At 36.9% G+C, this 22755-nt stretch overlaps 1 protein-coding gene and 1 non-coding gene across 2 annotated transcripts; one reads left to right on the top strand and one right to left on the bottom strand.

Annotated features, from left to right (window-relative positions):
- Positions 1 to 14672: 14672 nt before the first annotated feature.
- Positions 14673 to 14779, top strand: LOC141662396 (small nucleolar RNA R71). Its single transcript, XR_012550515.1, has one exon. It is a non-coding gene; the product is annotated as a small nucleolar RNA R71 (small nucleolar RNA).
- A 5262-nt stretch (positions 14780 to 20041) lies between these two features.
- On the bottom strand, positions 20042 to 22006 carry LOC141660086 (uncharacterized). The gene is made up of 2 exons (XM_074467049.1): positions 21859 to 22006; positions 20042 to 21198 (listed from the first exon to the last, which is right to left on the bottom strand). Exons 1-2 carry the CDS (start codon positions 22004 to 22006, stop codon positions 20042 to 20044), a joined length of 1305 nt encoding a protein of 434 aa, XP_074323150.1.
- Positions 22007 to 22755: the final 749 nt, after the last annotated feature.

The following is a 22755-nucleotide window of genomic DNA, read 5'->3' on the forward strand; positions in this document are numbered from 1 at the left end:
GCGATGGTAAAAGCAGTTTGATGAAAAATAAGGCCCATTATTTTATTTGAAATACCTGCTTTAAAATCATGGTTCGGGTCGTAAAACGTTTGAAATAAAAGCTATGAATGCAAAATAAAATATCTGAAAAATATCTTAAAAATACAGGAACGACACAGAATGCACGTAACACATAGTAATTAGGTTTGACAGATATTACACATAAATGACACATTAACACACATAATTTATTATAAATATGATATAATACAGACGTAAATTTCCCAGACGTTACATAAGAGATTAAAAGGTTGAATTACTTATATGAGATAAATATGAGATTTTAACTTCATTACTACTTCATTCAAAGTAATTGTTCTTAACCTTAGCATGCAATGGTGATGACAACTAATCAGATTACACGAAACTAGTAGACGCCAACTTTTATTGCACGAATACCCTACTACCAGACATCCACAAAAGAGATAGAAGCTAAATAGACACAAAGTATGTTGAGACTTTATATGTCTACAGAATTTGACAACATAAAGGTTTAATGCACAAGTTATCTATCATGATTACATAGGGCAAGTAAGATGGTTAAAATTACCAACGAATCATGCATAACAAATACATGAACCAATGCTAGCAGGGCAATTTCTAAACCCCTAAATTCACTGTCGCTTCAATAGAGATTAACACACTATCTTATAAGTTCGCGACGCTCATAAGACGAATAAGCAAAACCAATACTAGGATATCATACAATCACCACATACTAAGATATCAAAACAAATTAACTATTGAAATCCATTAGTAAATTCGCTAGAACCCCACGATAACGATTAGTTCATAACCGGACTCATCATCACCGTGGGTTCTGATAAAAACATGGTATAATAAACTAAGTCTTTATAAACTGAATAATAATCAAAGTACGTAATCAAGAGTAACAGGTTCAACAAACAAAAAAACTAGCATCCAAGATTACAACTTAAACAAAGAATCACAAGAATAAACTAGATTCTCTTTGCCTTCGTTGTATTTGTGCCCCTAGGTCTTCTCGTCGTCTTCTCCTTAGTCTCCGTTATAAAAAACATCTTTAAGTTATCTTTATATAGCAACCCAATCAATCCAGAAGTCCAGCAAATCAGTATTCTAATCAAATCAGGAATCACAGATGTCGACCCGGCGCGACCGCACACTATCCCAGCACGGGCACGCTGACCTTCTGGAAAAAAATTCTTGCTTCTGTTTTATTTGCTGATTTTTTATGGTGATCAACGAGCGAACTTCCAAGGCTCCTTCCTAACACCAATTTAGCACCAAAATAATGCCAAATCTCCTTCTTCTTTTAACTATTCCTGAAATGCAAAAACACCACCAAACACATCAAAAACATAAACAACTCGAGTAAAAAACACCAATTCGAAGTTTTACGAAGCGTTATAAGTGGATATAAATGCCACTTAACACACCCCCAAACTTGATTCAATGCTTGTCCTCAAGCATAAACAGACTCAAAGAACAAAATAAAAATGCATGAACGCAAACTATATGAATGCAACGATCCCAATAGAATAACTCAACCAATCAATAAGCAATATCTCAACAAATGTAATTAGACGCACAAAGATCAATCAAATCCCACAAACCAACTCACAAGCCAGCAATGTGCATGTATATAATTCCTTAACAGATATACTATCGCAACTAGATCAGTAACCATAACTCACTACTCATCAAGGCAATCACAAGGTTATAAATAGAATAAATGCTAAACTCAAAATAAATGACAATACTTCAATTTTATTGGAGTTATACAAGGATTCATGCTTTATTGATAACATATAAACAAACACAAATATGCTTATTTGATCATGCAATGAGTGAGGTCCACAAAAGACTTATGCAATAATACCCATGTAGCGAGCGTTAGGTTAGTGGATCCCAGACTATAAAAGCCTTAGGTCACTAGGCACAAAGTCCCCTGAGACCTTAATAACTCAAGTATTAATTATGCATCAACACCTATTTTTTTTCTTTTTCTATTTTTTTCTACTTTTTTCTCAATTTCTGAGCGAGTGCGTTTCGCTCCATCTCGCTCAACCATAGACTACTTATATAAATATGAGCCGACTACTAGCCATTTGACACCTAACCACAACAACTAGCATTAAAATTCAATGTTTTTCTCCAATTTTAAAAAATCCATGTTATTTTGCCATTAAGAGAATATCATAAATTCTAAACATAAACATGTGATTAAACCTCGATAAACAAATAAACCATGATCATGATCTAGCACGCAAGCAACCTATAAGACTTAGTGAAATTTTCTTGCTTCTAGCATGCAAATCAACTAGGACTTAACATCCCTCTACACGACATCACTACACTCGCATCAATATCACAAACCAATCATAAAAGCAAATTTAAGGGATCATGATAAAATGAACATGCAACTATAGGCAACATACGAATATGCAAAATAAAAAAAAAACTATATGACAAATGTGCAACTATATGAAACTAAACTAGCATGAATATGCAAACTATATGGACTCACACAAACATATATTCCTTAACTACCACCCCAAACTTAAAATTTTCACTGTCCTCGGTGAAGATAATAGTAAGGAATCAGGAATACCTACTCCGAATCAAGATGGTCATCACCCTCTGCGGGTGGAGTGTTTGGAGGCTGGTACACATAATCCTCACCAAATACTGGCCACTAGATGTCAACTCCCATTGCTCTAAAAGTTGTCCCCAATGCCTGGGTGAGATCATGTGCAAACCTACTATGGATGTCATGCATCACATCCATCCGCTTCTCCAACCGCCTATACTGCGCTGAACCAAAACCAACAATGTCCTCTACTTTCCGTTGTTGCTGCTGCGATTGTGAAGGACCGGCCTCACCCAACTGATGTCTCCATGCTGCAAGTGATCATATGTGTAGCCGAGCCCCTTTTCATCCGGCTTCCCATCGTACTCAAAAGCGTGGAACTGTCGATGGGAGCGCTCACAACTAAAGTTACTCGTGTGCACGCCAATAAACTCCAACCGTCACACAAAGCTTCGTCACAATCGACGCATAGGGAATAGAACCCGTAGTGCTCCCACGAAGAAATATCAGAATACCCTGATAAATCACCGACCCGAGATCCACATAATCTCCCTGTAGATTTGTAACGCCCTCCAAACCCGGGTCAGAAGTTTGGGGCCCACAACATACACACACACACCATTTTAAGCCTGTTATGAATATAATAGTATGTATATAAAATGACCCTACTTACCATAATTCACGGATCGATGCAGTTCAAAGTATGTCCACAAGCCACAATCTTAATTATTACACAAACGTACCAAATACCAGTTTATTTATCTTACATTTGAAGTTTCCAACTTTATTACAAACTTTAAACACAACCAAGCCAAACATCCTCTGCTAGTCTATTCCAATTCAACCTGGATACCTAGCTCGCACACTTGTCTGGGGATCCTCCCTTCCATCAGTTTCCTTTTTCACTGGAAAAGGATATAAACAGTTTTGCAAGAGTGAGCTAACTAGCTCAGCAAGTCACAAGGACAGTAACTGAGAATAACAATGATCAATTGAAATAATATAAGGAATCAAGGTTACTGATAAGTAATATTTAGAATTGGATATTCATTTTCATTTTTAAAAACCAAGGTTAGGCTGCTGATCAGTCACGCGCTAACCCCGAGCAAGGCTCCCAGCTTTGCTCTATATACTGGATCCAAGACACGCATTGGCCTATTATGACCACAAATCTGGTCCGACTGTGAATCTGGTCCATATTTAAAAACAATCCAATTCTAGAATCACAATGTGATAAGCAATGTAACTCAATAGTTGACTCATAAACAAAATTTACTTTGAAACATAGGATGATTTGTAATTCCATGAAATAATCAGGAAATCATAAAGGTTGGGTTTCAATCAAGGAAATAAACGAAAAACAGAAGACCCAAGGGTTCAAGAGTTACAAGAATTAGTCTTATGTTACACAAGATATAAGGGCTGGTATGATAAGCATTTTCATATCAGGAATCATTATGTGGTAGGTATGTATTTGTGGAGTAGTATCGTATAGGTGTGGTTTGTATATGTGACTTCAACAATCAACGGTTTATGAACGAATAGACTTATGGCTCGAGATCAATAAGAATCAGGGTTGGGTTATGTACTTCATAGTACTTGAAATATAGAATAATAACCGTCTAGAGTAATTGCAACATAATGAAGAGCATTCCAAAATACTTGCAGTATAATCAAGAGGAGAAGAAACACTTGCCTTATCGATTCACTTTAACTTTACTAGCACTTATCAATTGATTTCCACTCACTGACTACCTGCTTTCCCTTTCTACGTCTCGCATCCTCTGTTAAACATCACATGTACTTATCAATACTACTTCTCATCACATTCTATTCGTTACAAGCTTCTAACTACCCTTCGTTTCACCCAAATCTGATGCACGGATTAAGAGTTATGAATAAAACAGTCAAACAATCCACGAACGATCATATTATGCATCAATCATATCACATATAACACGTAGCACGTAAGATATTTAATTAAAATAATTATTCAAAGAGAATTCAGGGTTAAAATGATGTTCCGGGTATTTATTACGAATTTTTGAATATTTTTCGGAATTTAAACGGGACTCCGAATTACTTTACAATTAAATAATAGGGTTCGAACACCAGAATCTGGTCTTAAAATAATTTAATAATAATTATCGGGCCTTGAAAATAATTTAAAATAATATTATAAAGCTCGAAACTATTTTTCACAATTTTTAAATTAATTTTAAATAATTAAATCCAATTAAATAATCAATTAAAATTAATTAATAGCTAATTAAATTAATTAATCAATTAATATTTAAATTAATTGACTAATTAAATAATTAATTATCAACTAAAATTAATTAATTAATTAAATAATTAAGATTTATTTTTGAATTAAAAATAATTTATCAGAATTAAATATAGATTTTTAGAATTTTTAAAATGAATTTTCGAATTAAAACATAATTTAAAATAATTTGTAAAATAAAATAAATCAAAAACAGTTTTTAAGTTTTGATTTAGGGGAAATAAGGATCGAAACCGGGTTATATCCCGGGTCGAAATCGACCCGAACGGGTCGCCTAATTCTTGAAGAACAGCCGGCCGGAAAATAATCCGGCGAGACTAATTCAGGCCGATTCAGTCATCGTTTGCTTCAGTTCGTTATACCAACAAATTCCTGAACTTCCCAGAAACACAGGGTTGCACTCTGTTCCTATTTATAACCCCGGGCCTGTGTTTTCCGGCAAAACGCCATTAAAATCGACCGGGTTTTCGAGCTTTTCGGGGGATTCAATCCAGGAAGCCAACATCGAACTTACATACATGAAACGAATCATTTTTAAATGATCTATTCACTGGTGGTCTTAGTTTTTACCCAGAATCAATAAATCGAGAGTTCCCAATTTCGATTGAAATTGTTCTTGAATATAAACCCTAATTTTCATATCCGAAAATCAATCATCGATTTCTATATGTTATTGAACTCAGTTTTTTACATATAATATGCCAAATTGACCAGAAAAATATTATCTACACGATGGAATCATCAAATCATATCAAAAATATCAAGAACAAAAATTCATAATTTAATCCATAATAAATTTGAATGAAAATAATTAGACAGAAGATTACCTGATGTTTCTGGGTTTGATTTGATGATTGATTATGATTCTATATTTCGAGAGCTTCGTTTTGATATATTGTACGCATGAATCGGAGTTCGGTAACGTCCTCGTTCGTGCATTTGATTCTCAGGAACGTATCGGTTTCTAGGGTTTTTCTCTGTATTTACTGTATTCGTACTGGTTGCAAATGAATAAACGAATAAAATGAAATAAGAAATATGCTATTTATATTTACAGAATATTGGTTCTTTCTGGATCGTTAAATTAGTTACTTAGCCGCTAAGTAACTGCAAAAACGATCCGATTTAATACCTGTATTGGATAATTATCCCAACCGGGCTTTTTATAAAACACCTTATACGAAAATAATGTAATATTATCCCGTCTTTCGAGAATACGGGTTTTATCGATTCATCGTAATGATTATCGTATAAAAAATCTTGCGCCGGGCCGCGTACGAGTCAAACCGTAATCCAGATTGAAAAAGTCAAAACATGAAAAATGTCCGGAACAATCATATTAGGTTAGGAAGGAGTTTTCGGAAGAGTTTCGGATTGTAAAAACGTAAAAACGGTTAAGGTGGGGCAATTCCTTGCTTTATAAAATAATTTTGTAATTATTCAGAAAATAATTAATAAATTCATAAATCAATATAAAATCATATAATATTTCAAAAGTTACCAGAAAAATTCCTTAATTATCTATATTTTATTATGGACATAATAAAATTAACACACACACATTTTATCAAAGATATACATCTAAATATTATTATCAATCAGCAGATAATTCACCAAAATTCACATAATAATTACATAAAAATAATTTATTGATAAAATAATTACACGCGATATCCCGGATATTACATCCCCCCTTAAAAGGATTATGTCCTCAGAATCTCCTAAGTAAACAAGTGAAGGTATTTTTCTCGCATATCACTTTCTAGTTCCCAGGTTGACTCTTCAACCTTTGGGTTTCTCCACAATACTTTTACTAACTTTACAACTTTAATCCTCAATATATTTTCTCTCTTTTCTAGAATCTCTATCGGATTCTCTACATATGATAAATCTACCTGAAGTTCTAGCGGCTCATACTCAATTACATGCTTAGAATCTGGATTATATTTCTTAAGCATTGATACGTGAAAAAAATAATAAATATGCTTCATGTGTGGGGGTAACGCCAATTCGTAAGCTACCTTGCCGACATGTTTTAGAATTTCAAAAGGTCCAACGTATCTAGGACTCAGCTTTCCTTTCTTTCCGAATCTTGACAATCCTTTCAATGGTGACACTTTTAATAACACTAGATCTCCGTCTTCGAATTCCATATCCTTTCTAGATTGGTCTGCATATTTCCTTTGACGATCTTGTGCTGCAATTAACCTTTTATGAATAACCTTAACAACTTCCTTGGTCTGCTATACCAACTCGGGTCCAAGTATCTTACGTTCTCCGACTTCGTCCCAATATACTGGTGATCGACATTTGCGTCCGTAAAGAGCTTCATAGGGAGGCATTCCAATACTAGCATGATAACTGCAGTTCTAAGCAAACTCTACTAAGGCAAATGCTCATCCCAATTTCCTTTGAAATCAATAGCGCACACACGTAACATGTCCTCGATTATTTGGATTGTTCTCTCGCTTTGGTCGTCCGTCTGTGGATGATAAGACGTGCTCATACTTAACTTAGTTCCCAAACATTCTTGGAAACTTTTCCAAAATCTGGAATTGAATCGCGGATCACGATCAGACACGATAGACACAGGGACTCCATGACGTATTACTATTTCCTTCAGATACATGTGAACCAACTTATCTAGTGAAAATCTTTCATTGATGGGCAAGAAATGCGCTGATTTGGTTAGTATGTCCACTATAATCCAAATAGCATCGTGGTTCACTTTCGTCCTCGGTAAGCCAACTATAAAATCCATAGCAATGTGCTCCCACTTCCATTATGGGATCTCTAGTGGCTGTAATAATCCACTCGGTCTCTGGTGCTTCGTCTTAACTCTTTGACACGTGTAACATTTGTTAACCCATTCCGCAATTTCTCTCTTCATGTCTGGCCACCAATAATTTTCTTTTAAATATTTGTACATCTTGGTACTTCCCGGATGAATGGAATACCTTGAGTTGTGAGCCTCTTGTAAAATTTTATTCTTTAATTCCGCCATTGGTGGTATCCAAATTCTGGATGAAAATCTGAGAATACCTTGATCGTCCTTCTGGGTGCAAAATTCTTCTCCAACCAATCGATTGATATCCTGATCCATTATTTCCTCTTGGCACTTTCTTATCTTCTCTAACAATTCTGGTTGAAAAGTCATACTATACATCTTTGCTTCATCAGGTTTGCGAATTCTGACTTCCAAGTCCAACTTCTGAAATTCCTTATATAATTCTCCATGGATCGTCAACATGTTCAGTCTTTCTTTTTTGCTTAATGCATCTGCCACCACATTCGCTTTTCCTGGATGATAGTTAATCGTGCAATCATAGTCTTTGATCAACTCCAACCATCTCCTCTGTCTCATGTTAAGCTCCTTTTGCGTGAATATGTACTTTAAGCTCTTATGATCCGTATAAATCTCGCATCTTTCTTCATATAAGTAGTTTCTCCAAATCTTTAGGGCGAATACTATCACTGCTAGTTCCAAGTCATGAGTAGGATACTTCTGCTCATAAGGTTTTAGTTGTCTCGACGCATACGCAATGACTTTATCATGCTGTATCAAAACATAACCTAATCGCTTATGAGAAGCATCACTATATATTACGAAATTTCCTTGATCATCTGGGAGTGATAAAACAGGTGTCGTGATCAGTCTCTTCTTTAATTCTTGAAAACTTTCTTCGCATTTCTCGTTCCATATAAACTTCTCACTTTTCCTGGTAAGCTTTGTCAAAGGTGTCGCAATCTTCGAGAAATCTTGAACAAATCTTTGATAATATCCTGCTAATCCCAAGAAACTTCTCACTTCCGTTGGTGTTTTTGGCCTTTCCCAATTCGTAATAGCTTCGATCTTCACTGGGTCCACTTTGATTCCTTCATAACTCACTACGTGCCCTAAGAATTGAACTTCTTGTAAGCAGAATTCACACTTCAAAAACTTTGCATATAACTTCTTCCTTCTCAAAATTTCTAAAGCTGTCCTTAGGTGCTTCTGTAGCGCCCTCCAAACCCGGGTCAGAAGTCTGGGGGTCCACAATATATACACACTATATTTAAACCTGTTTATGAATAATAAAATATATAGGTATGCAATGACCCTTTTTACCATAATCCATGGATCGATGCAGTTTAAAGTATGTCCACAAACCACAATCTTATTTATTACACACACGTACCAAACCCAGTTTATTTATCTTATATTGGAAGTTTCAACTTTATTATAAACTATAAACACCACCAAGCCAAACATCCTCTGCTAGTCTATTCCAATTCAACCTGGATACCTCCTCAAACTTGCTTTCGTAATCTGTCACTGACATACTCCCTTGCTTTAACTCCAGAAATTTTAATTCCATTTGGTCCTGGACAAATTGAGGAAAATACTTCTCGAGAAACAATTCCTTGAATCTCTCCCACGTAACATCATCAATACCTTCCAACACTTTAACAGTTTTCCACCAGTAGGTGGCTTCATTCTTCAAATAGTAACTTGCGAATTCAGTCTTTTGCTCCTCTTTCACCTTGACCAAGGCAAATGCCTTCTCAATCTCCTTCAACCAGACCCTTGCCTCAATCGGATCTACAGAACCCTTAAACTCTGGTGGATTCACTGCCTGAAAGGTCTTAAAGGTTACCTGATGGTTAGTCTGCCTCTGCTGCTGTTGAGTCAGATGGACTGTCTGTTGGGCCAAGATCTGAAGAATTTGGGCCACAGTTGGGTCTACGGGACCTGGGTTGGCATTCTGGTTGTTGCTATCTTGGGTGTTGTTGTTATTGTTGTTGTTGTTTTCTTCATTCTGGTTGGTAGAACGGGTATTTCTTCTGGTAGACATTTTCTGTAAAGAATCAAACAACTTATTTAGCCTTTAAATCAAATCCCTTTTTCTGAAAAGATTTTTTTTTGTAAACAGAAATATCTTCTTTTTGAAAACATTTTCAATCATTGAACTAAGTAAATTGCATGCTTCTTTACAGAATGTAAACAGTTAAGGGAAATGGTACATGTTATCACAAAAGTTCATATCTGGTGCAGTAAGATAAAACAGGTATAGTAAAGTAGATGACCATACTAAAAAGGAAAGGTACTGGTGTATATCAAAGTTTGGTGGTGCAACCGCGGAACATTTATTGAAGGCAAAGGTGCAACATGTCTATCCATTAGTCAACAAGTCTTCTTTATTTATATTCCCACCAAAAATCTGATTTTTATATATCCCACATTGTTATACACATATCAGTTGTCACATCATCTCCGCCATCTAGTTTCAAGTACTCCCCGGGTCACCTGTATCTCATTCCAAAGTTCCTTTGCAATTCTGTCGACATCTATAGTCCTGATAATGTGTTGAAATCCCCGGATTCATGCCAACAGGGCTTCTCGTTCCAGAAGAAAACCTCATACTAGAGATTACTGAAGAAATTCATTGTCATAGAATACCAAATAAAATTTCAAAATCAAGGAAACCGAATGAGAAGGAATAGTGAAGAAGATGTAGGTATGACTGAGAGCAACCATACAAGTACATAAGATAGCCAGTCTTAGTACCGCATAGTTCATAACACATAATTTAGTGGCGTCCCACCAGACCCTTTTGTCACATAGATAAATAGTCAACACATATGCATTGTTTGCCCCAATCGTCCAATAGAATCATTGAGAAGAGAAACAATGTTTAGATAGAAAAATTCACAAGTAGGGAAAGAGATAATCTGATTTATAATGGAATCAACAAAATCTTAAGACGCACCCGCAGCCGAATATCAATAGAGTCGGATTCAACAGGTGGAGGTCCTCGAATAGGTAATCTCATACTTAGAGGTAGAATAGTTCGTATTGGTGCATCCGTCGCAACAGGTATTATGGTTGACACTGGCGGAAGAGCAAGACGTGGATCAGATGACGGTCTTCCGACAAAAAGCTCCGAGTAATCAAATGATATCGAAATAAAGGAATCTGCCATCACTGCTATCCGCAAATCACGTTGCTAAATAAGAATCTCGAATCTCGGCACGAATCATACTAAAGCCTACTATTTAGTCATACTCAACTTCTTGACGTTCTATTTCTTTATTACCTAATACTAATCTTAACCCTCTACCCATTCCCGATAATCTAGGTCTGTGGCGGTGACTTTAAACCATGGCTTTGATGCCTAACTGTGACGCCCTCCAAACCCGGGTCAGAAGTTTGGGGCTCACAACACACCACAATATTTAAACATGTATATAAAGTATTATATGCATTTGACCCTTCTGTACACAACCACGGATCGCAACAGGTTAAAGTATGAAAACAAGCCACAACCTTATCTTTTATTACATCGTACCAAATCCCAACTAGTTCAACTTACAATGGCTAAGAATGTCGTTGTTACAATCTTGCATAACCCACCTACACTATAAAGCTTCTGCTAGCTTGATCCAATTTAACCGGAAACCCCAGCTCGCACACTAGATAGGGAATCCTCGTTACCCACACTTTCTTCTTCAACTGTTGAAAATATAATTTTTTTTGTAAGAGTGAGCTTACTAGCTCAGCAAGTAATAGTAGCAGCAATTGAGGTGATTCAGAGAAATCAAGTTTCCGAATAAGAAATGATTAGAATTGGATATTTACTTTTCATTTTAAAACCAAGGTTAGGCTGCTGATCAGTCACGCACTAACCCCGAGCAAGGCTCCCAGCTTTGCTCTATATACTGGATCCAAGGCACGCATTGGCCTATTATGACCACGAATCTGGTCTGACCACGAATCTGGTCCACATTTATAAAACCATTCAATTCTAAAACAATTCAATATGATAACCAATGTAAATCAATAAGCTAAATCATAAACAACATTTATCTTGAAGCATAGGGTTATTCAAAATACGATGTTGGTATAACAAGGAATTCAAAATGATTGGCTTTCAATCAAGCAAAGAATCAGAAAGTAGAAGACCAAGGGTTCAAGGGTTCCAAGAATTGGTCTTCTGTTAAACAAGGAATAAGGGTTAGTATGTTAAGAAACTCAATATCAGAATTGGTATGTGGTAGATATGTCTTTGTGGAGTAGTATCGTATGTGTTTGGATCGTGTCTGGGAATTCAACAATCAATGGTTTGTGAAGAACAAGGCTTATGGCTCAAGATCAAGAAGAATCATGGTTCAAGGTTAAATAGTTTAAAGCACTTGCAATACAATACATGAGTTATTTTGAATAATAGTGACATGTTATGTAACAATTTGAAAATATTTGCAACATATCTTGAAAAAGGTTCAGAAGTACTTGCAATATAATCAAGCGGAAAAGAAACACCTGCCTTATCGATTCGCTTTCACCTTACTAGCACTTATCAATTGACTCCCACTCACTTACTACCTGTTTTCCTTATCTACGCCTCGCTTCCTCTATTAAATATCACATGTACTTATCAATACTACGTCTCATCACATTCTATTCGTTACTAGCTTCTAATTGCCCTTCATTTCACCCAAATCCGACGTACGGATTGAGAGTTATGAATAAAACAGTCAAGCAATACATGTACAATCATATTATGCATCAATCAGATCACATATAACACGTAGCACGTAAGATATTTAATTAAAATAATTATTCAAAGAGGATTCGGGGTTAAAATGATGTTCCAGGTATTTATTACGAATTTTTGAACATTTTTCGGAATTTAAACGGGACTCCGAATCATTTTACAATTAAATAATAGGGTTCGAACACCCGAATCTGGTCTTAAAATAATTTTATAATAATTATCGGGCCTTCAAAATAATTTAAAATAATATTAAAAAGCTCTAAACTATTTTTTGAAATTTTTAAATCAATTTTAAATAATTAAATCCAATTAAATAATCAATTAAAATTAATTAATAACTAATTAAATTAATTAATCAATTAATATTTAAATTAATTGACTAATTAAATAATTAATTATCAACTAAAATTAATTAATTAAATAATTAAGATTTATTTTTGAATTAAAAATAATTTTTCAGAATTAAATATAGATTTTTAGAATTTTTAAAATGAATTTTCGAATTAAAACAAAATTTAAAATAATTTGTAAAATAAAATAAATCAAAAACAGTTTTTAAGTTTTGATTTAGGGGAAATAAGGATCGAAACCGGGTTATATCCCGGATCGAAACCGACCCGAACGGGTCGCCTAATTCCTGAAGAACAGCCGGCCGGAAAATAATCCGGCGAGAATAATTCAGGCCGATTCAATCATCGTTGGCTTCAGTTCGTTATACCAACAAATTCCTGAACTTCCCAGAAACACTGGGCTGCACTATGTTCTTATTTATAACCCCGGGCCTGTGTTTTCCGGTGAAACGCCATTAAAACCGGCCGGGTTTTCAAACTTTTCCGGCGATTCAATCCAGGAAGCCAACATCGAACTTACATACATGAAACGAATCATTTTTAAACGGTCTATTCACTGGTGGTCTTAGTTTTTACCTAGAATCAATAAATCGAGAGTTCCCAATTTCGATTGAAATTGTTCTTGAATATAAACCCTAATTTTCATATCCGAAAATCAATCATCAATTTCTATATGTTATTGAACTCAGTTTTTGACATGTAATATACCAAATTGGCAAGAAAAATATTATCTACACGATGGAATCATCAAATCATATCAAAAATATTAAGAACAAAAATTCATAATTTAATCCATAATAAATTCGAATTAAAACAATTAGACAGAAGATTACCTGATGTTTCTGGGTTTGACTTGATTATTGATTATGATTCTATATTTCGAGAGCTTCGTTTTGATATATTGTACGCTTGAATCGGAGTTCGGTAACGTCCTCGTTCGTGCGTTTGATTTTCAGGAACGTATCGGTTTCTAGGGTTTTTCTCTGTATTTACTGTATTCGTACTGGTTGCAAATGAATAAACGAATAAAATGAAATAAGAAATATGCTATTTATATTTACGGAATATTGGTTCATTCTGGATCGTTAAATTAGTTATTTAGCCACTAAGTAACTGCAAAAATGATCCAATTTAATACCTGTATTGGATAATTATCCCAACCGAGCTTTTTATAAAACACCTTAATATTATCCCGTCTTTCAAAAATACGGGTTTTATTGATTCACCGAAATGATTATCGTATGAAAAATCTCGCGCCGGGCCGCGTACGGGTCAAACCGTAATCCGGATTGAAAAAGTCAAAACATGAAAAATGTCCGGAACGATCATATTAGGTTAGGAAGGAGTTTTCGGAAGAGTTTCGGGTTGTAAAAATGTAAAAACCGTTGAGGTGGGGCGATTCCCGGCTTTATAAAATAATTTTATAATTATTCAGAAAATAATTAATATATTCATAAATCAATATATAATCATATAATATTCCAAAAATTACCAGAAAATTCCTTAATTATCTATATTTTATTCTGGACATAATAAAATTAACACACTCACATTTTAGCACATATATACATCTAAATATTATTATCAATCAGCAGATAATTCACCAAAATTCACATAATAACTACATAAAAATAATTTATTGATAAAATAATTACACGCGATATCCCGGATATTACAGCTATAGCAGTAACTATATCCACTTCCAGAATTCTTGCTACCTTGCCTTGAGGCATTCTCTGAGTTGGGTTCTAGTATTCATTAGCAGCCATATGTTCAATCAACTCATAAGCTTCAAAGCCCATAAGGCTCCTTCTGATGCTACATCAAGCATGGGTCTAGAAGTTACACTGAACCCATTATAAAAGTAGTTAATGATCATCCAGTCAGGCATCCCATGATGAGGACACTTCCTAAACATCTCCTTTTAGCGATCCCAAGCCTCACACAAAGATTCTCCAGTTTGCTGCGCAAATTGAGTAAGTGAATTTCTGATCACAGCTGTTTTCGCCATAGGGAATAATTTAGTTAGAAACTTTTGAGCAAGATCCTCCCATTTGGTGATAGAACCGGGTGGTAGAGAATGCAACCAACACTTAGCTTTATCCCTCAGAGAGACTTTGAAAAGCCTCAACTTTATAGCATCTTCAGAAACTCCATTGAACTTGAAAGTGTCGCAGATCTCGATGAAATCTCTGATGTTCATGTTGGGATCTTCTATAGGAGAACCCCCAAACTGAACAGAATTTTGTATCATCTGAATCGTGCTCGAATTGATTTCAAAGGTGTTATCCGCGATGGTTGGCCTAATGATGCTATACTGAATATCATTGATCTTCGGCTGAGAGTAATCCATCAAGGCCTTTGGATTCGCAACTGGTTCTCCCATTTCGATAAGAGCTTCTTCTTCAAATTTTTCCTCAACAAAAACTTCTTCAACTACTTCCTCTGCCTTATCCAGTGTTCACTTGCGAGATCAAGAACGCGTTAGCATACACGCTCTCTAGAGTTCCTGAAAAAGCAACAATCAAACAAGTAAAATATCCGAGTCAGTGAACTTTAACGACCACTGATGACAAGCACATAAACTAAAAATTAACACCGAGTCCCCGGCAGCGGCGCCAAAAACTTGTTAGGACGAAAAAATACGCTAATATTCACGCAAGTAAACGCGCTCGCAAGTAATATAGTAATATAGAATTCTTTCTAGTTCGTTCCCACAAAGACTGGTTTGGGTTAATTTAAGAATGTGTACTTATGCAATGATGGTATGGTTATTATTCAATGCTAAGACGAATAACAAGTTGAGATTGTTTAACTAAGATATTAACTAACATGCAATAACTAAGAGATTAAAAGGTTGAATTACTTATATGAGACAAACATGGGATTCAAACTTCATTACTACTTCATTCAAAGTAATTGTTCTTAACCTTAGCATGCAATGATGATGGCAACTAATCTGATAACACGAAACTAGTAGACGCCAACTTTCGTTGCACGAATACCCTACTACCAGACATCCAAAAAAGAGATAGAAGCTGAATAGACACCAAGTATGTTGAGACCTTATATGTCTACAGAATTTGACAACATAAAGGTTTAATACACAAGTTATCTATCATGATTACATAGGGCAAATAAGATGGTTAAAATTACCAACAAATCATGCATAACAAATACATGAACCAATGCTAGCAGGGCAATTTCTAAACCCCTAAATTCACTATCACTTCAATAGAGATTAACACGCTATCTTATAAGTTCGCGACGCTCATAAGATGAATAAGCAAAACCAATACTAGGATATCATACAATCACCACATACGAAGATATCAAAATAAATTAACTATTGAAATCCATAAGTAAATCCGCTAGAACCCCACGATAACGATTAGTTCATAACCGAACTCATCATCACCGTGGGTTTTGATGAAAGCATGGTATAATAAACTAAGTCTTTATAAACTAAATAATAATCAAAGTACGTAATCAAGAGTAATAGGTTCGACAAACAAGAAAACTAGCATCCAAGATTACAACTTAAACAAAGAATCACAAGAATAAACTATATCCTCTACACACCGTCTTCTCCTTAGTCTCTGTTATGAAAAACATCTTTAAGTTGTCTTTGTATAGCAGCCCAATCAATCCAGAAGTCCAGCAGATCAGTATTCTAATCAAATCAGGAATCACAGAATTCGACTCGGCGCGGGCGCGCTGACCTTCTGGAAAAAAATTCTTGCTTTAGTTTTATTTGCTGATTTTTGATGGCGATCAACGAGAGAACATCCGGGGCTCCTTCCTAACACAAATTTTGTCTTCCTTCAACTATCCCTGAAATGCAAAAATACTACGAAACATAACAAAAACACAAACAACTCAAGTACAAAATACCAATTCGAAGATGTACGAAGCTTTATAAGTGGATATAAATGCCACTTAACTGAATATTCTATACCTTATCTTCACCCGGAGGTAAGGGAGTGTGAGCTGTACTTGGATTGGATGAGTGATCGGGCGGAGAGGCTTACTCTGAAGCATATGGATAGTCTTCGAAAGATTTATGATAGATGGGCTTGTGTTGGTATGTCACTTCCTTGAGTTTGTTTGAGCTTGGTATTGGGGCACACTTCATACTTTCTTCTGCTCTATCTTGGAGTGGTATGACATAGATCATCTTCAGTTATCTTCCAATAGTTGGAAGTTGGTATTGGCTTTATTTGTGTTGTATGCTCGTCATGACTTTGGTGCTCCTGCCGTGAGGGAGGTTGCTTACTTCTATAGTCTCCGCCGAGGTGTTAAGGATTTTTACTACTTTGTTATCCGTTCATGCCATGGCTTGACAGGATTCTCCGAAAGAAGGAGGAAGAGCAATGACAAAAGGGCTAAGGACACCTTCTTCTACTTGTATGATGTTGAGAGAGTTTGCGCTTGTGAGTCTTTTTATATTACGCTTTACGCGTTTATTATATTCATATTCTTGCACCTTTCCTTATTTCGTGACGCCATTCTTTGCTCCTTCAACTAGGTGATACAAATGTGATGAGGTTAAAAGGTGCAGTTGCGGAGAGAGCTCATACAATACTTCATCTCCCCAATGAAGATTTTGACGTTAAAGCTCTCGTTATAGAGGATAACTTGAGGATGATTGGAGTGTTCCACCCTGACGTAGGTTTCGAGTATAGGAAGAGAGGTGATGTGGAGACTACGATGAGCATTCCTCTTCTTCCTGGTATGTTCCTCGCGCCCCCTTCCCTAGGTAATATACCTTCGGGGCGCGCCCTAAGCTGTTGTGGTAGTAGTTCTCAATTTTTTCCTTAGCATTTTTTTCACATCTTGGATATCACTTCTTGCATGCACTCCTTTACTTGCACATGTATCTCTGTACTTTCTCCCTTTACGTCTTTTATGCACGTGTCCTCATCTTTTTGCATCTTCCTATATGCCATGGTTCATCTATGTACATCGTACTATGATGTTTCATGTTTAACTTTCAGGTATGGCTCATAAGATACTGAGGTGTTTTAGACTTGACTTCGGACAGAGCAGTTCCTACAATTCCTGAGGGGAACATTATTAAGATTCCTTCTAGGTGTGGGGCGAGCCCTAGTCCACCTCTCACGGAGATCATTTATGCGCTTGTAGTCCCATCGCTGAAGCATGTCAGAGCTGATTCGAGAGTTGGTAATTCGAAGAAGGTGAAGGCTTCTTCTTCTCTTTCCCAAGTGGAGTCTCACTTGGGTCCTTTAGTCACTCCATTCCTTGGAGATGACGAGATAACTTCTTGGAGGGACTTAGTACCAGCTGACAAAGACAGTGCCATAGTTAGATCCGCCACACAGTTATTATTTCTTTCTTTGGAGGATGCTTCTGAGGCTCCGAGGGGTAGGGCTCATCTGGAGAGCCTTGAGACGGAGCGTAGGAGCTTACTTGCTAGCGCTACCGTTGCGGAGGAGAAGTTAAATACGGTTTCTGAGGAGAAAAATGTTATGATTTTTAGACAGGTAAAGGAGCTGAGGCAGCAGAGAGAGATCATCACCGACTTGCACAATAATTTGGATTCGACACTTGCTGAGAAGTGTCAGTTTCAGACTCAGGTGGATGAGCTTCGAGAGGATCAGCTCCATGGTTGGCCGGAGAAAAGGAGCCAGATTCACAACCAAGGGATTGAGCAGGGCTTCTCCATACTTCTTACTACTTTTTTGGCCAACGATCCCGCTTATGACTTCAGCTTCTTTGATGCAGAGACATTGTCTTATGTTGATGACTTCAAGAGGGATAATGCACATGCCATTGTTGACAGGTTGGTTGCCTTAGGATTCAATCACCATCATGTTCAGGCTTCGGGTACGCCCGTCGCAGCAATAGGCATGGTATGAGTCGTGGCTGATATGACCGATGTTGGTGCTTCTCCAGTTAGTGTTGGTCCTACATATGGTGTTATTCTTGCGAGTGATGTTCCTTACCCCACGACTTCTCCTTATACTGACTATCTCTTGTCCACCCCCGAGAGTAGGGGTGTGCCTTCTAGGTCTTCCGTTTCTATGGAGGTGCACCTATTAGGCCCTTTACATCTTATATTATCTATCATATGCCTTTTGCTACTTTGTGACTACTTCTATGACTTTATTTAAGGTGTAGGCCTCTGTAAAATCCCTATAGTTTGTACGTACTTATTCCTTTATCACACTTTCATACTTGGACTTCATAATGTGTATCTTGTTGCATGTTATCTCTTTGTCCTTGACTTAGAATATTTTCATCTTGCAAAAAGAATGATCAAAGGATAATTAATTGTAATGGACTAACTCCAAAATTTCTTCGCTTGGAGGAGTCCTCCCATGGGCGCGCACTAAGGGGAATATGACTCCCTCTGGGGGTCTTGCTTCTTCTGGCATGTCCGGGAGCCATTCTTGATGCTCTTGAAAATCAGAATGATAAATGAACTTGTGGCTCTAATAACTTAATGCAAACAATTGTACCCTTGTAGGAATTCTTCATAGGGCGTGCTCTATGGAGTGTAGGACTCTGTCAGGGAACTTTGCGTCTTCTTCATATCTTCTTGCTAGGTTGGAAATAATCTTTTTCGTCAACGATTAACATAACTCAAACTTATCTTAATAATAACAATTGTTCTCCATATCTTCAAGATAAAAACTTAGAAATAGAAAACTTCAAAATTTTACTAATAATGCGTTCTAGTGACGCTATTGTCGGTTGGTGAATAAAATAAATGATAGTAAACATTTTACGACTAACATTAAGTGTGATAGTACATGCACTACCCCCTAGGCTACGAGAAATTTTATTGTTGCTAGTCTACTATTCAGGCTAAGGCCTACTTAAATCAACTTTATATATATATATATATATATATGCGAGTAAGGGGCCGAACCCGTGCCTTATATGAGGAATCCCCATTTTTCGTTCATAGCTCTAGCGTTGTTCAATCCAAATGGCATACACAAGCTGGGATCAAACTCTTCTTTCATCTATTCATTTTGTAGTTCTTTCTCTTCATCTTCAACCTTCCTTTGTTCATCTATTTTTGAAAGATTTTTCGACACTTCATTTTTTACGATCAAAGTTACTTCTTCTTCTACTTCATCTTCAACTTTCATGTCTTCCGCTTTCGTATTTCCTCATCTGACTTGTCAAGAGAGGATAACATGTTAATCCTCTCACTCTGGTTAGAACTCCTCTTGCGGAATTTCCTTATAGACTTGTTATAATATTCTCTCAAATTCGCTTGACATCCTCAGACGCATCCTACGCTATTAGGTGTTGAAAACTTTATTGATAAGTGATGAATGGAGGTGATAACTCGCATGTCCTTAAGTAATGGTCGTCCGAGAAGAGTATTATGAGATGACTCATGATCCTGGATAATCTGTATTGTGGAGAGAAGATTTTCCCCAATAGTGATAGGGAGTCTCACTGTCCCTTTTACTTTTACAGCTTCTCCGTCTAAGCCATAAATGTATATGTTTTCACATTCCATATCCTTCTCGAGAAATCCCATCTTTTTATAAGAATCATGGTAAAGAATATTGACTGAGCATCTGTTATCGATAAATACGCGATAGACGTTCATTGCTCCAATGCAGACCTTCACCACTAAAGCATCATTATGAGGATGGTGAACCCATTTGGTGTCATCCTCCGTAAAAGTGATGTCTCTTGTCTCTCCCCGAAACATTTTGGGAGGTCTTTCCTCGAGACGATTAACGTCAGTGAGTATAGGTCCTCTTTTTTCCCTAGTATACCGATTCATCACTCCATTCGTATATCCTACACAATGAGGTTCTCCAAAGATAGCGTGAATACTTCCTAACTTGACAAACTTGACATCGTCAGATTTTTCCTTCTCTTCCCTTTCCCGGGCGTGCCCTAAACCTTCTCGGTTGACCGGGAGGTCGCCACGACACGTCATTACTTTTTTGACAATCCACTTTCCAAGATTTCCTTCCTTAATGAGTTCTTCTATCTCATCCGTCAAGTGTTGACACTTATGAGTGTCATGTCTTACAGATTCATGGTATTCACAGAACCTCTTCTTGTCCTTGGTTTGCCATGCAATTAAGGGAGCTGGTCTCCGAAAGATGCATTTTCCCTTATTAACCTCATAGATGTATTCTATGGATGCCGCCAAAGGAGTATAAGTGATAGAGTCTTTTTCATAGTTACTCGAGGGACTTAAATCCCTTCCTTCGACTTGATGTACTTTTCGCTCCCTTCGATAATTTGGTCTAGGAGACCTATCTTTTCTTTTCCCATTCTTCACTTTTGTGGCTCCTCGAGACCCCGCTTTCTTGTTGTCTATTAGTGATTCTTCAACAAACTTGAAAGACTCCACTTGTTTGTAGAATTCTCCGAGGGTGTTAGGACTTCTTCCTTGAACGTGTTTCCAGAAATCTGTTCATATGCGCAGACCAGCAATCAAGAAATTTTTAATGTTTCATCCGTGGTGCCTCTTACTCTTGATGCCTCAGCATTGAATCACTTGAAATAAGCTTGCAAGGCCTCCCCTTCTCTTTATCTTACATTCGCGAAGGCTGTCACTGGTGGTGTATACTTCATCGCAGATTAAAACTGAGTGGGGAATATCACCTTCATTTGTTCCCATGAAGAAATTACTTCCGGTCCCAACTTTTGGAACCAATGTTTAGCACTTTCCTGAATGTTGCCACCAAGAGCCTGCGTCTCTCTAAATCTTGTACTTGATACACATCCATCTCAATATTAAACCTTCCCAAAAACTCCACCGGTTCAGAATTTCCGTGAAAGCGTAAGTCATGGGTAGTACTCTTATACCATATAAGTAAGGGTGCTTCCCTAACCACTGAAGTAAATAGAGATGTATTTTGCGCGGATGCCATGACTTTTTCTCCTTCCAAGTGCGAGAAAAGCTTCCTTAAATCATCCACATTGACGTTTCCGACTTCGGGTTTGTTCTGGATATTGGCTTGCGGTCAGATCATAGGTGTTGTTGCCACTTGAGCTTGGGCTTGTATCGCACCTTGCCATTTTGGTGGCGCAATAACTTATGGTTGGAGTGCGACTCCTTGTGGTTACATTGGCGCAACAACTTATCGTCGAGGCATGATTCTTTATGGTTGTGTTGACGCAACAACTTGTGGTGGAGGTCACGCGTCATTATGAGTATTGATCTTTTATCGATTTGCCGACCATTGATATTCTCCTTGTTGTCTCTTTTCACCATCTGGGATGCGTAGATCTCTAATCTTCTATTATTGCCGATATGTGAGTCCTTGAGCATCACTTCTACTTCTCCAGCTGTTGCTCATGCGATCATCATCTTCAGGTTCTTTTTCCTTCCTCCTACGTTCAAAACTTTTTTTGATTCTTTCCGAGGAAGGGTATCTGTTGTTGCAAGGCCTTTCCTCCCTTGTATTGGTTCGTTTATGAGCTCTTATCTCATGTTGATCATTCTTTTGCATTTCCAAAATTAAATTCTTTAGATCTTTGTCACTTAATTGGGTGCCGAGACTTATCTTCAAACGAGATAATCTCCTTCGTTGCTTTTCAATCTCCAAGTCATTGCGACGGATCTCGTTATGAGTACGACCTGAATGATGTGCATGTGGGATTATCCTCCGTTCTTGATTTGGCTCTGGTCGGAGCCGTTGTTCATCATCAGGGATTTCTACAATCGAAACTTCCTCAGTGTATTGCAAGCGACGGGGTGTTATGTATCCCACCTTCCTTATTTTTCTCTTCATAATTTTCCTTGGATTTTCCTTTAGCAGAGGCTCTCTGGGAGTGATGTTTGTGAAAATAACGTTCATCCTTCTTCTCGCTTTTTTCAATGGAGCTTAGTTTTTCTCCAAATCAATTTAGCGTATTGCCCATGCGATAGAGTTGCTCCATTACTTTGGTATTACTGATGAGTACTGACGGCGTTCCACTAACTAGTCGTGTTCCACTAACTAGCAGAGTTTCACGCATATT

Source organism: Apium graveolens, chromosome 5 (genome assembly GCF_009905375.1).
Source record: "Apium graveolens cultivar Ventura chromosome 5, ASM990537v1, whole genome shotgun sequence".
Lineage (NCBI taxonomy): Eukaryota > Viridiplantae > Streptophyta > Magnoliopsida > Apiales > Apiaceae > Apium > Apium graveolens.

Coding starts and splice junctions, on each gene's coding strand:
- LOC141660086 (XM_074467049.1), bottom strand. CDS start 22,006: ATGGTGAAAAGAGACAACAAGGAGAATATCAATGGTCGGCAAATCGAT. Junction 21,199..21,858: donor CGATAAGTTGTTGCGCCAAT/GTAACCACAAGG, acceptor GCATATGAACAG/ATTTCTGGAAACACGTTCAA.